General features: G+C 43.9%; 1 protein-coding gene across 1 annotated transcript in view; it reads left to right on the top strand.

Annotated features, from left to right (window-relative positions):
• The first annotated feature begins 449 nt into the window (after positions 1 to 449).
• The window catches only part of NALF1 (NALCN channel auxiliary factor 1), a 525082-nt gene continuing 514141 nt past the window's right edge, over positions 450 to 11390 (top strand). Inside the window, exon 1 of the mRNA XM_075424562.1 lies at positions 450 to 1797. Coding sequence (XP_075280677.1) covers positions 976 to 1797 — 822 coding nt within the window. The 5' untranslated portion in view covers positions 450 to 975. The remainder of the gene's footprint in view (positions 1798 to 11390) is intronic.

The following is an 11390-nucleotide window of genomic DNA, read 5'->3' as shown; positions in this document are numbered from 1 at the left end:
GGATAGAGAGATCTCGGCGCGGGAGGAGATGACGCAAAAGGCAGAGCTCCCCCAAAAAAAGTGTTTCTCCAGGACGAAGATGGCGGCAACTTAGCCCAGGGGCCCAAGATGCCTGTGCCCATCGGGGGCCCCCAGCCAGGCAGTTCCGCCCCGTGCGCCCGGGGACACCGCGCCCGGCGGCAGCAGCGGCGGCAGCCGCAGCCCATTGTCACCAGCAGCGGCGGCGGCCCCGGCAGCCTCCTCCTCCTCCTCTTCCTCTTCCTCCTCCTCCTCCTCCTCCTCTTCAGCATCCTCGGTAGCGCTCCGGGAGCCCTGCAGCAGCGTCTCTCCAGTTAGAGCGGAGGGGGGAGAGGGGAGAGAGGAGACGGAGACAGCGGTGCAGGCATCTGTGCCGCGGCTCGGGGCTGAGGAAGAAGAGCGGCGGCGGGGAGGAAGAGGAGGCGAGGAGCCCTGCCGGAGCCGTCCGTCGGCAGCGGGGGACGCGGCATGCGGCTGTCCGGGGGCAGCGGGCTTTTCTCGGGAGGGAGATGGGGAGCTGCGATCTGACCATGCCTGGGTGAGAGGGGGAAAGGACCAGCCGCGCAGCCCCGCCGCCACCAACTATCACCACTACCACCACCATCTCTCCCTCCTCCTCTCTCTGCGTTATTGCTCTTATCTTCTCCACGACACTCCGCGTTGGATGGACTGGGGCTGCTTCGTGTGGTGAGACCAAGGCAGAGCCACCGGCGAAACCGAACAGTATCTCAGAGGAAGAAAAAGAAGAAAGACGGAAAGAAAGAAAGAAAGAAAGAAAGAAGAGGGAGAAAGAGAGAGAGAGAGAGGGGGAGAGTGGAAGAGGGAGCGAGCGAGCGAGCGAGAGAAGGGAACGCAGGCAAGAAAATCCCCCCAATCTTTTAAGTCAATGCATATTGTGGTGACACCGGCAAAGGAGCCCTCACGGTGGAGTCGGCCAGGGCGTTGCGTTCCCAAAATATGACCAGGGGTGCTTGGATGTGCAGTCGGCAGTACGATGACGGCTTAAAAATCTGGTTCGCACCCCGGGAGAACGAGAAACCCTTCACGGATTCAGAGAGGGCTCAGAAATGGCGACTGTCCCTGGCATCGCTCTTGTTTTTCACAGTCCTGCTCTCTGATCACTTGTGGTTCTGCGCCGAGGCCAAATTCACGGGGAACGGAGAGAAGGAGCAGCCACCCCCCGAAAAGCCGGAGCCCGCGGAGCCGGAGCTGCTGGCGGGCATGGGGGACCCGGCGCCCCCCGCGCCCCGGCTCCTCGCCCCCCCCTCGCCCTCCCTCCCGCTCTCCCCCGGCGGCGGCGGCGGCGGCGGCGGCCCCGGCAGCCGCGCCAGCGGCACCGAGCCCCGGCACGGCGAGGCTGCTTTCCTGGGGAACTCCACCGCCGGCCCCCCGGAGACGTGCCCCCCCCCGAGCTCCTCGTCCGGGCAGTGCTTCAGCCTGGGGGAGGCGGAGGCGGTCTGCCGGCGGCGGGGGGGGCCGGGGCGGCCGCGGGGCTCAGGGCAGAGCCCGGCGCCCGGCTGGGACCTGACGGATTTTTACCTTTCCTTTTGTAATTCCTACACACTTTGGGAGTTGTTCGCCGGGTTGTCCAATCCGGACACTTTGAACTGCAGTCTGGATGTGGTGCTGGGGGGGGGAGGCTCCTGCAGCCAGTGCGTCCAGGCTTACCAGCGCTACGACCAGCACGCTCAGGAGAAATACGAAGAGTTTGAGGTTATGCTCCAGAAATATTTACAGTCGGATGAGTACTCGGTGAAATCGTGTCCTGAGGATTGTAAGGTAGGATCCCCTGCTGTGTCTCCTGTCCCCGGCTGGCGGGCTGGCGTGCCTCCCGCGGCTGTTGTGGCTGTCGCCGTCCTTGTGTTGGCTGCTTCGCTCTCCGCTCCCGGCGCCGGCGGCCGCGGTTTTTAGGGCGCAACCGGAGCTGCGGAGGAAACCGGCGGGGAGCCCCCGTCAGCGCTGTGCTGAAGGGGAGGCGGAGAGCGGGGGAAGGTGGAGGAAAAGGAAAAGGGAAAAAAAAAAAAAAGGCAAAAAGAAGTGATCCTCGGTCCTCTGGGAGCGCGGCGCCGGGTTTCCCCCTCCTCATGAATATGCGATTGGCTCCGGCTCGGCTGCCGGCTTCCAGCGTGCTGGGATGCGGCGCGGCGGCGGGCGGCGGCGGGGGCGGCGTGCCAGAGAGCGGGGCCGGGGCCGGGGCCGGAGCCCGCAGCCGGCGGGCAAGCCCTCGGGGGGCGCGGCGGGGCCGGGGCCGGGGTAGCCGCGGTGCCCGGAGGACGGGGGTCTCGTCGTCGTGTCCCCCCCCGCTCCCCCGCCCGTCGGCTGCGGGTGGGCTCCGTCGGGAGCTCGGCCCCGGGGGCGGTGGAGCGTGGGGGAGGGGCGGGGTCCCGGCCTTCTCGGGAGCGGGGAGCGGGACCGTGCCCTCCAGGCGCCCCGCCGAAGTGTGTGGAGCTGCGGAGAGCCGGAGGACGAGGGGGTGGGTGTCAGCGGGCACGGCGGTGGCCCTCGGCTGGGGAGCGGTGGTGACAGCGTTTCAATAAGCCGCGGCCGTCTGCTCTGCCGGTGCCGCCGGTGAGCGCTCGGAGAGACCCCGGGGCTTTCCCCTGCCCTTGTCAGCAGGCAGGGTCCCGGCTGGGCGCTGTGTGGTTGTCGTCTGCGCTCTACTTCTGCACGAGATGAGCTGGCCTAGCTGTGAAGAAGGGACAGAAATAAGGGTTGTCCTCGGCGCCTGAGATAACTGGCTGCATGCTTTTTTCCGCGTTCGTTTGGGTGTTTGGTGAGAGCTGGGCCAGGTGAATGGTTTCTGCCCTGGGCTGGATGATCACAACTACTCTAGCATTACGCTAACCAGTCTGAACCAAATCCCGTGTGAGCAGTGGAACACAACGGTGCATACAAATCACTGCCCTCAACAGAAGGCCTAGCAAGCACCTCCCTGCTTTGTAACTTCGACAGGGCCTTCTGACATCTTTTCATGGTAACAGCCCATGGCTAAAGAATCCCTTTCACCAACAAGTTAGCGTAATCTGCGCTTACACTTGCCACAGAAATCAATCCACAGCCCTCCAGAAGCTGAAATGTCCTGTTACTGAATTTGATAAAGTTGGAAAGTTGCGGTATCTATTTTTTTTTGTTAAACCTGACAAAAGTAAAGTAGTCCTATCAGTGATTTTGACTCCACAGTTTCTAGGTTATAAACTGTGTGTACACACTCATTGTATTTATGTTCTGTACTCAGCTACTGATGTAAATGTATTTTATTTCCAGAGTGAATTTGCTACATAAAAAGCATAAATTGGCTAAGTAAAAAGCATACCAAAAGTGAGTAGATGTCCACTTCTGTAAGGACTCTATAACTAGAAATTGACCTACATATGTGGCGCTGCCAAACGATCAACATCTACTTGCTCAAACTGAATTTTTGTACCACAGTTTAGTCTGACTGAACTTCATCACAAAGTGTGCAGTTGCTCTGCAGTATATCGTGGTGTAAAAGGTGTTGAAAATGAACAGAATAGCAAACGTACACTGTATAACCATTTCCCCTTCAGAGACCAAATAAGGAGAAATACTTGTCTGATGATGGGGAAAAGGGGTTGACAATGAAATGACTGCGTGAGACGTGTAAATGACCCAGACAAATGCAGCGCCAATGACCTGCAGTTCTCCGCTGCCGAGCGCCAGGCCATGTTGCCCTGTCCTGAGAATCTGGCCAACCAGCCTGTGTTAAAAGCGAAGGATATTCCAGCAGGGAAAATTAAAAAAAAAACCAAACAGCCCCAAACCCAACCCAAGGGTGCAACTCGGTGTTTTCGTCCTCTCCTCGGGGAAGGCGGGGCGTGGCCGGGGTGGGCGTGGCCGGGCTCGGCCGGGCGTGGCCGGCGACCGCTGGCGGGGCGGCTGCTGTCCAAGGTGCTGCGCGGGCAGCCCGGGCGGCCGGCGGCCACTCCGGGGCGAAGCCGCTCTCCCCCGCCCGCGCCCCGAGTCGGTGCCTCCGGGGCCCCCGGGGGCCTTGGGCTCGTTCCGGTGCCGGAGGGAGCCCAGCGCCGGGCAGGGCCAGCGGTTTGGTAGCCGTGTGCGCTGGTGCGCTTGTGCGTGGTGTACCCTGAAGTCTGCGCGGGTGAAGCTAGAAACTCGTGGTGAAGACTTTGTGAGAATTGCCCTATTTCGCTGCACTTTCTGGTGTTTTATCCCTGTTTCATCTGTAAAACTCAAACACAAAATAGCTTTTCTGTGTAAGTAAATATTAATTTTTTGAGCACTGGACATCTAGGTAACTCTTAGCTTAAGAATCAGAATAGAAAATGACTTGACATCTAACTATGCATTTTAGGTACACATCGTTTGATTCGTTTATGGAGTGAGCTACTTTTTCTGTTCTTTTAAAGAAAACACTGAAAATACTGATTTTACTCAATAATCATGTATGTAAGCACTGGCTTAATACAACGAAAGGCTTTTGAAATAATCTGTTTCTATGTAAGACATCTTTAGGATGCTGGGAGGGCTGCTTCATTCACAGAAAAAGAGAACTTTTCATCCAGTTGATCAATTATAGCTGATGACAAAGTCAATACAATTTACACTGAATAACAGTCAACCTAAACCTTGTAATCAGGTATAACTTCCTTCCCTTCCCCATCCCTCCTCACCATCATCCCCCACCCTTGACGCAGCCAGTTCTCACAGTGAAGAGTGAAAATCATTGAAATTTCACAGTCCAACACGTTACACCTTTCAGGAAGGTACCATTGATTATAACAAATAGTACCTATCAAATTACTTTTGATGTATGCGTCTAAACCTCAGACTTTGTATTTTCATTCATTTATCTGAAATCAGAAGAAAATTAACCCTGCTTTCAAAATGTTCTGTGTTCCACTACACGTCTACCGGCCTCTGAAGAATATTTTAAAGAAATTGTTTTGTATCGCAGAAGTTTGCGATCAGGAGTTGTTTGGGTTATGAGTTTACATTTAGCTATTCTGAGTTTTGCTTTTGGTTTCAATATCTAAGTATGCCCACTCGTTTTTTTGAAAAGAAAGTCATCCTGTAATAAAAGTCTTACTATTAAAATTCTCATTGAGCTGTATCAGAATTTTTGAAAATTATGTAGAAAATGCTGAGAATTTTGAATTTGAGAACATTTGGAAAATCTGTATTTATTTTTGATATTATCAATGAACATGCATATGCATTTTGTATTGTTAGGATGTCAGTAGATTTTGCATGTTGTTTAGAAGTTCTGGATATCAGTGTTGTCTCGCTATAAATTAATCTTCAACTTCTTTCTTAAAAGATATCCTTGAAGTCTGATGTCTTTACGTATTGTATTTTGTCTTGGTAGTCACATATCAGTAATGGCTAAGCAACACAAGTAAGACAAATATATCAATATATTACATATTCAGCAAGGTGACATAAATAAATTGACGTAGCTTTATGGAATCGCTAGAGTGACTGAGAATCTGGAGAAACATTTGTTTTTCTGTTTTAAATTTAATTTAGTTTTTTTAATATTTATGAAATTTTGGTGTTTTTACATGTTATAAAGTAGTGGTTATGTTTACAGAGATTGTTCTCAGCAACATCTAAAGTTTCCTGGTTTCCAGAATACCATTTTTGTATGCAGTGTGGCACAGGACTGTATTCAAACAATTAACAGAGAACTGTGTTGAATTGACGTTAGAAGACACAGTTCCTCATAACAACTTGTCAGCTTTCTGTCAGGGGAAATACTCAAGTTCTTATTCTTAAGACAGGAGGCAATCGCTCTGTGGAGTAAAAGAAAATTCTGGCTACTTTGATTAGGAACTGGGTCAAGTAACTAAGTAGGACACATAAATGAAAAGGTTTTTGGTTTTTTTTTGTTTGTTTTTGAGTGATAGAACTTACGCCTTTGTGACAAGTATTAGAGGCCGAGGCTTTCTTGACAGAATATTTATTAATGCTTGAACAACACATCAGTTATCATTTTTTGACACGGCTTTCTTTAACCTAGTGAAAGTTGAGAGTGTTTAAAATGCGGCCTTCCTTAGTGCTAGTTAAAATATTGGAATGTGCAATTCAGGTAAGTGCATTATAAATAAAATAATGAGATAATTCTGTTTTCCTCCTTGAATATCAAAAATGAAAAATAAAAATATACCACTTTTTTATATCGGCATTGCTAAAAAGCAAACTTCCAGTGACATCCTAGGTGCTGAGCGTGTACACACAGATTTTTTTCTTTTTTATTTCGGGAACGAAATATCTTTTCATAACTTCTGATTTGAGTTTTATGATATAGGTATCAGAAATATGTAAGAAAATAGTTGAGTTATAATACTATGTAGTTGAAAAACATGCGTATCAATAAAGGGTTTAATCATTAAACATAGTACAGTTGATAGGAATATAGAACTGGTGCTTGTTACTTTCTTTTTTATCAAAGAGCTGTGTTCAACTTGAGTGAGAGGATGCCTGAAAGTTATTTAAAACAATTACAATCACATTTGTTCACATTTATCTGGAAATATCAAAGCTTATATGAATCATGACTTTTCCAAGAACTTTTTCCTAAACAGCATATGTAGTCTAATTAGGTTTTGATTTAAACTCTCAGCTAAGCTGGCAGAAAGAGCAGATGAGAAACACGAAACCAAAAGCTCAATTGATAAAAGAACCCTTCTGTTACAAAAGGTCACACAGACCAGCATCTGCCACAAAGCGAGACATTTCAATTGCACATCTTAATCACACAATATTTGTATTGTATGCAAGGGTGATACCTAAGCTAATCAGAAGAAACTCTTACAAATTAAACCTTCAGAAGTCTGCACTGATGGTCAGCATCTAATGCAAATGGGAAACAATAAACATTAATTACTGAACTGACGCCTTTTCAGAATGTGCTGAATATTAAATATTTATTTTAAAGCTCTTTTTAAAGCAAATGATATGCTGTATCAAAAAAACAGTGATACTGAAGTGTATTTATTTTTAGAAGTTTTTTTTTAAAATGCTGTGGAACTAATGTGACTGTATAAACTGATGTTTGCACATGCTGTTTGTTCAGCTGATTTTTTTAAAAAGAAGAAATTGAATTTTTGTTTAAAATGAATTTAAGATAAATAAGTGGATGCATTTAGCATAACTGTTCTTGTAATAGTGCACTGGTATATTAATATAAGGAGCAACACTGACTCTGTACTAATGGACTTTGTGTTTTGGCCCCAAATCCTGATTCAGCAGTCTGCTTCAGTCTCCTGTTTCGGGCTAGATGAATGGCGCTGCACTCAGGGAAGACTATGCACATGCTCATAGTCATCTAATTACTTAAATGCTTTGTTGGATCAGGATCAGATCTCTTCACTCCTAAACGAGCAAATTTCTCAGAATGTGCTTTCCAGAAGTGAGTTCACCTCACCTAAAAAAAGTCTGCATCTAGTTGATCACCTGGATATTCATAGTGTCGATGGGTGCTTCATTCCTGAGTTAGGAGAAAAAGGGCTGCAGATGACTAGCACAGAGTAGTTGAAGTGGATTCCACCCCAGTTCCGCAGCCACCGTTTAATGCTTAATGGTATTAGCGTCACATGGCTAGGGACCTCATGGCTCTGCCCTCAATTTTGCTTTATTCACTGGCTCTCTTTGCATTGAGCAGTACACTTCACATGCACCTTGCAGAGAATGCGGCAATCTTGCTCCTTCATTTCATGTTCTTCTAGGAAAAGTAATCAAAATGCAAATTATAGTTCTATCACTTATCCTGCCTAAAAATCATTTGGTCTATACTTAGTAATTTATCACTTTAGTCTTGCATTAAGATCCATAATGTATTTAGATCTGTGAATTGCCTTGAAAGGGAAAAAGTGACTTAGAAGCTGAATTCTTAAATATTACTTTTTGATAAGTATCACTCATAACACTCTAGAAGATAGAAAAATTAAGTAATTCTTCTGTCCCCCTCTCCTCCCCAGTAGATGTCCAGGATGTCCACATCAAATATAGAAGTTCAGACTCTCTTTGTAGTCAATGGAGGTACTTAGGTAATTCTAGAGTCTGAGTTGGTTCACAATAAAGTGGACATCTAAAGTAGGTCAGACGGATTATGCCCTAAAAGTACCTATTTTCTGTTCACTGGTTTTAAAAGAGCACGTTCTGTCTTTTTATCTCAGATACAAATGCCTCCACTGTGGACCTCTAAAGGCATGTTAGACGAATCCTAACAATGTGATTTTGATATAAAAAAGAAGTTTGGCTGAAATTGTGTTCATATGTAAAATTTAACTGTGAGAAAGTTTGTAAAATCCTGCTACTTGTGCTGTCCCACACCAGCCTAGAGAAATCACAAGCCTCTCTCACTTCTCTGATAACTATTCTGTCACTGAAGGATGTGTGAGCTATGCAATCTGCTTCTTAGAGATGAAAACAGGAAAGGGCCTTGTATGACCCCACTATATTTTTATCATTTTTTTGAGAGAGGGGAGGCCAAGAGCTTCAACGCATTACTTTTTCTGTTGTTTTTTCTATTGAGAAACCATACAATAACAATCGTAGGTCATCTTCTCAATAGTATTTTTTGCAGGTAAATCTGCTACAGATTATTTCTCTTGTTCTCCCTTCTCTCTTTATAAGGAAGGTGGGTTTTTTTGGATGGAGGTGTCTATGGGTGTGAGAATTCCTATACACTACACTCAGTTGTTTTTCTTCCCTTAGACCAACTCAGAGGGAACTCCCAAGCCTACCCAATCTCTCTCACTCAAGAGGCACAGATTCTTAGATGTTTATGCCACTTTACTAAAATAACCATACTGTACTTTTCTGTGTACTTTTCACTGCACTTTTCTCTTGTCAGAACTGTAGAGCAAACATTGCTAAGTGAGAGCGTGTGATAGTTGGATTTACTTTACAGCATCAATCAGTTAGATGAATACAAATTTAGTGAGGCAGTAGAGACATATTCTTGCTTGAGAGATTTTATTAATTCGGAGATATGTTAAAAAAAAAGAAAGACCAGGTTTATTTCTGGATTTGTGATCTGACCTTGTCTGCAAACAGGGCAGATATGTGAGAGACATAGGTCGCTCCTTTAGAACATGCACATTGAAGAGCTGTATCCGACGAGCTCTCAGTCCGCAATGACAAAGAGAACAGGGCATGATGTAAGCGCCTTTGAAGTGAAGTTGATCAGCACTTGATATTCTCCCACCTTTCATCTTATGTCTTTCAAACTGATGGACATGTCTCAAAAGCTGTGTTTGAAATAACACTGTCCTAAAGCCTTTATGGGAGAAGCTGGTAGGACCCGTTGAAGTGCTGGTCGAATGCAACCAAACTGTTGGGACAAACGGTAATGATAATTGTTGAACTAATAAACTTCCAGCAGTTCTATACGAATATCTTAGTCCTTTGAAGTGTATTGGAGATCCTGATGGGAATTTTCACCTTTCAGAGAGATTGATGTTGAGAGTTCATTTGGAGATTTCATCATGAGAAGACAACTTGATGATTAAAAACAGTAGTAAAGATGACCTGAACTGAAGTTACCAACAAACAATATACTTGGGTTCAGGTTTTTAGAAATTCTGCAGGAGTTTGGAAGTCATTGTGGGTGTTTTAAATTATTTCAGTGAAATTAGGGGGAAACTGTACCTGAGAGACTATAGGTAAAAAAAAAAAGTCCAAATTTTCACTTTTGTGTTATGATGGTGACATTTTTACCATTTTTTTTAATGTTACAATTTTGGCAATTTCCTTAGTCAAGCCATTATATTTTCAAATTTATTGATTATAAAATTTGAAAAAAAAAAGCAATTATATTATTTTTGTATTTTAGCATGTGTAACATACTGTAGTTTTCAGGAGATATTTTTCAAGGAGCAAATATGATATCTAGAATGCTTTTTAAATGCATGTTTAATACTTGCTGATTCTCTGCATGTTAGATTAGATGTTGCTTTCAATTTACCTGAATGCTTGTGTAAATGGTATCTTGGGCCTGTCAACACAATTTGTCTCTGTAAAACATCATAATGAAGTATCTTTATTACATTTTTAAGATATTAACAATCGAGAACCAGAGGACATTTTTTATTAAAGCGAAGTGGAGAAGATGGATTGTCTGTGATATTTAGAAAAACAGTTTTTCTCATTTTATGCATTCTTTTAGGAGAAGAAGAGATTTTCCAGAGTTTGTGGATTGCTGAATTGCTGATCATTGCTCTACGTTGGTTAGTTTGCTCTCCCTATTTCAGGGGTTACACTCTTAGGTTCTTCTCAGAAAACTGAATTTTTTATGATATGTATTCATTTAGATAAATACGGGATTTAAAGATCTATTAAGGAAGAATGTGGGCAACCCTTAATTGCTTTATAATCTACATTGAAGGTTAATTACATATCTCACAGATTTCTGTGTGTAATAATAGAAACTAAATATAAGACCATTAATATAAAAAAATATTCATGTATACGTATTCTTCATGAGGAACGGTATACCAGACTGAAAATGTTTTGATAGTGTGGAAAGTTTATTCTTAAATCATACTAGGTGATAGTTGATTTATTATGCTCATGATTCAAGAAAATAGAAGTATTTTTTTATTAGTATCGCTTCATTCTTTAGAGGGGTATCTTTATTGTTCTTAGAGCTAAAGTTATGTCTTCCAAGGCGCTAAAATGATCTCTGCTGAAATGGAATTTTGTATTTGTGTACACGCACATTGGATTAAAAAACAGACATTCTTTAAAATAAAGCCTAGCCCCTAGAAGGACAACAAAAATTGGCAAATAGACAATGAAATTTATTTTTTAGGCTATTTTTATTGTGAAATAAATAATACAAGAATATATTTTTAAAAAATGTACTTACAAAAATTACACGCAAATTTCCCATGAGTACTCTTAACATTACCTTCACATACGATATTTGTTGAAACTGGGTTTCTGTATAGAAGAGCTTTAGGATAATAAGGACGTTTTATTTACTCGAAGTTGCAGGTAAAAATGCTTATGTATTCAAAGACTTATAACTGACTTTTAAGAGAGAATCACTTTGTAGTGAAATCTGGTATAGCACTTTTCACCTTAAAAGTACATTCTTTTTAAAATATGAGAAAAGTATATCTTTAAGTTTTGAAGTACACTATTTAAGTAATAAAAATAAGTTTATGCATGTCAGTCATATTTAATTATATTTTTAATTTTTTTATTAAAAACAGCTACAACTAATCTGAAATCTATGCTTTGATAAAGACAAAAAACTCTGGAAATTTTCAAGAGAAGTATTACCATAATATCTATTTAGAATACTGATTGTTAGTAAATTCCTTAAGCAAATTTCTAGTGGTTTGCAGTGGGATGTGTTGGTACTGATTGCAGCCACGTTAAAG

This window comes from Opisthocomus hoazin, chromosome 1 (genome assembly GCF_030867145.1).
Source record: "Opisthocomus hoazin isolate bOpiHoa1 chromosome 1, bOpiHoa1.hap1, whole genome shotgun sequence".
NCBI lineage: Eukaryota > Metazoa > Chordata > Aves > Opisthocomiformes > Opisthocomidae > Opisthocomus > Opisthocomus hoazin.
The sequence above is the reverse complement of the archived record's forward strand: the minus strand, read 5'-3'. Positions and strand labels throughout refer to the sequence as shown.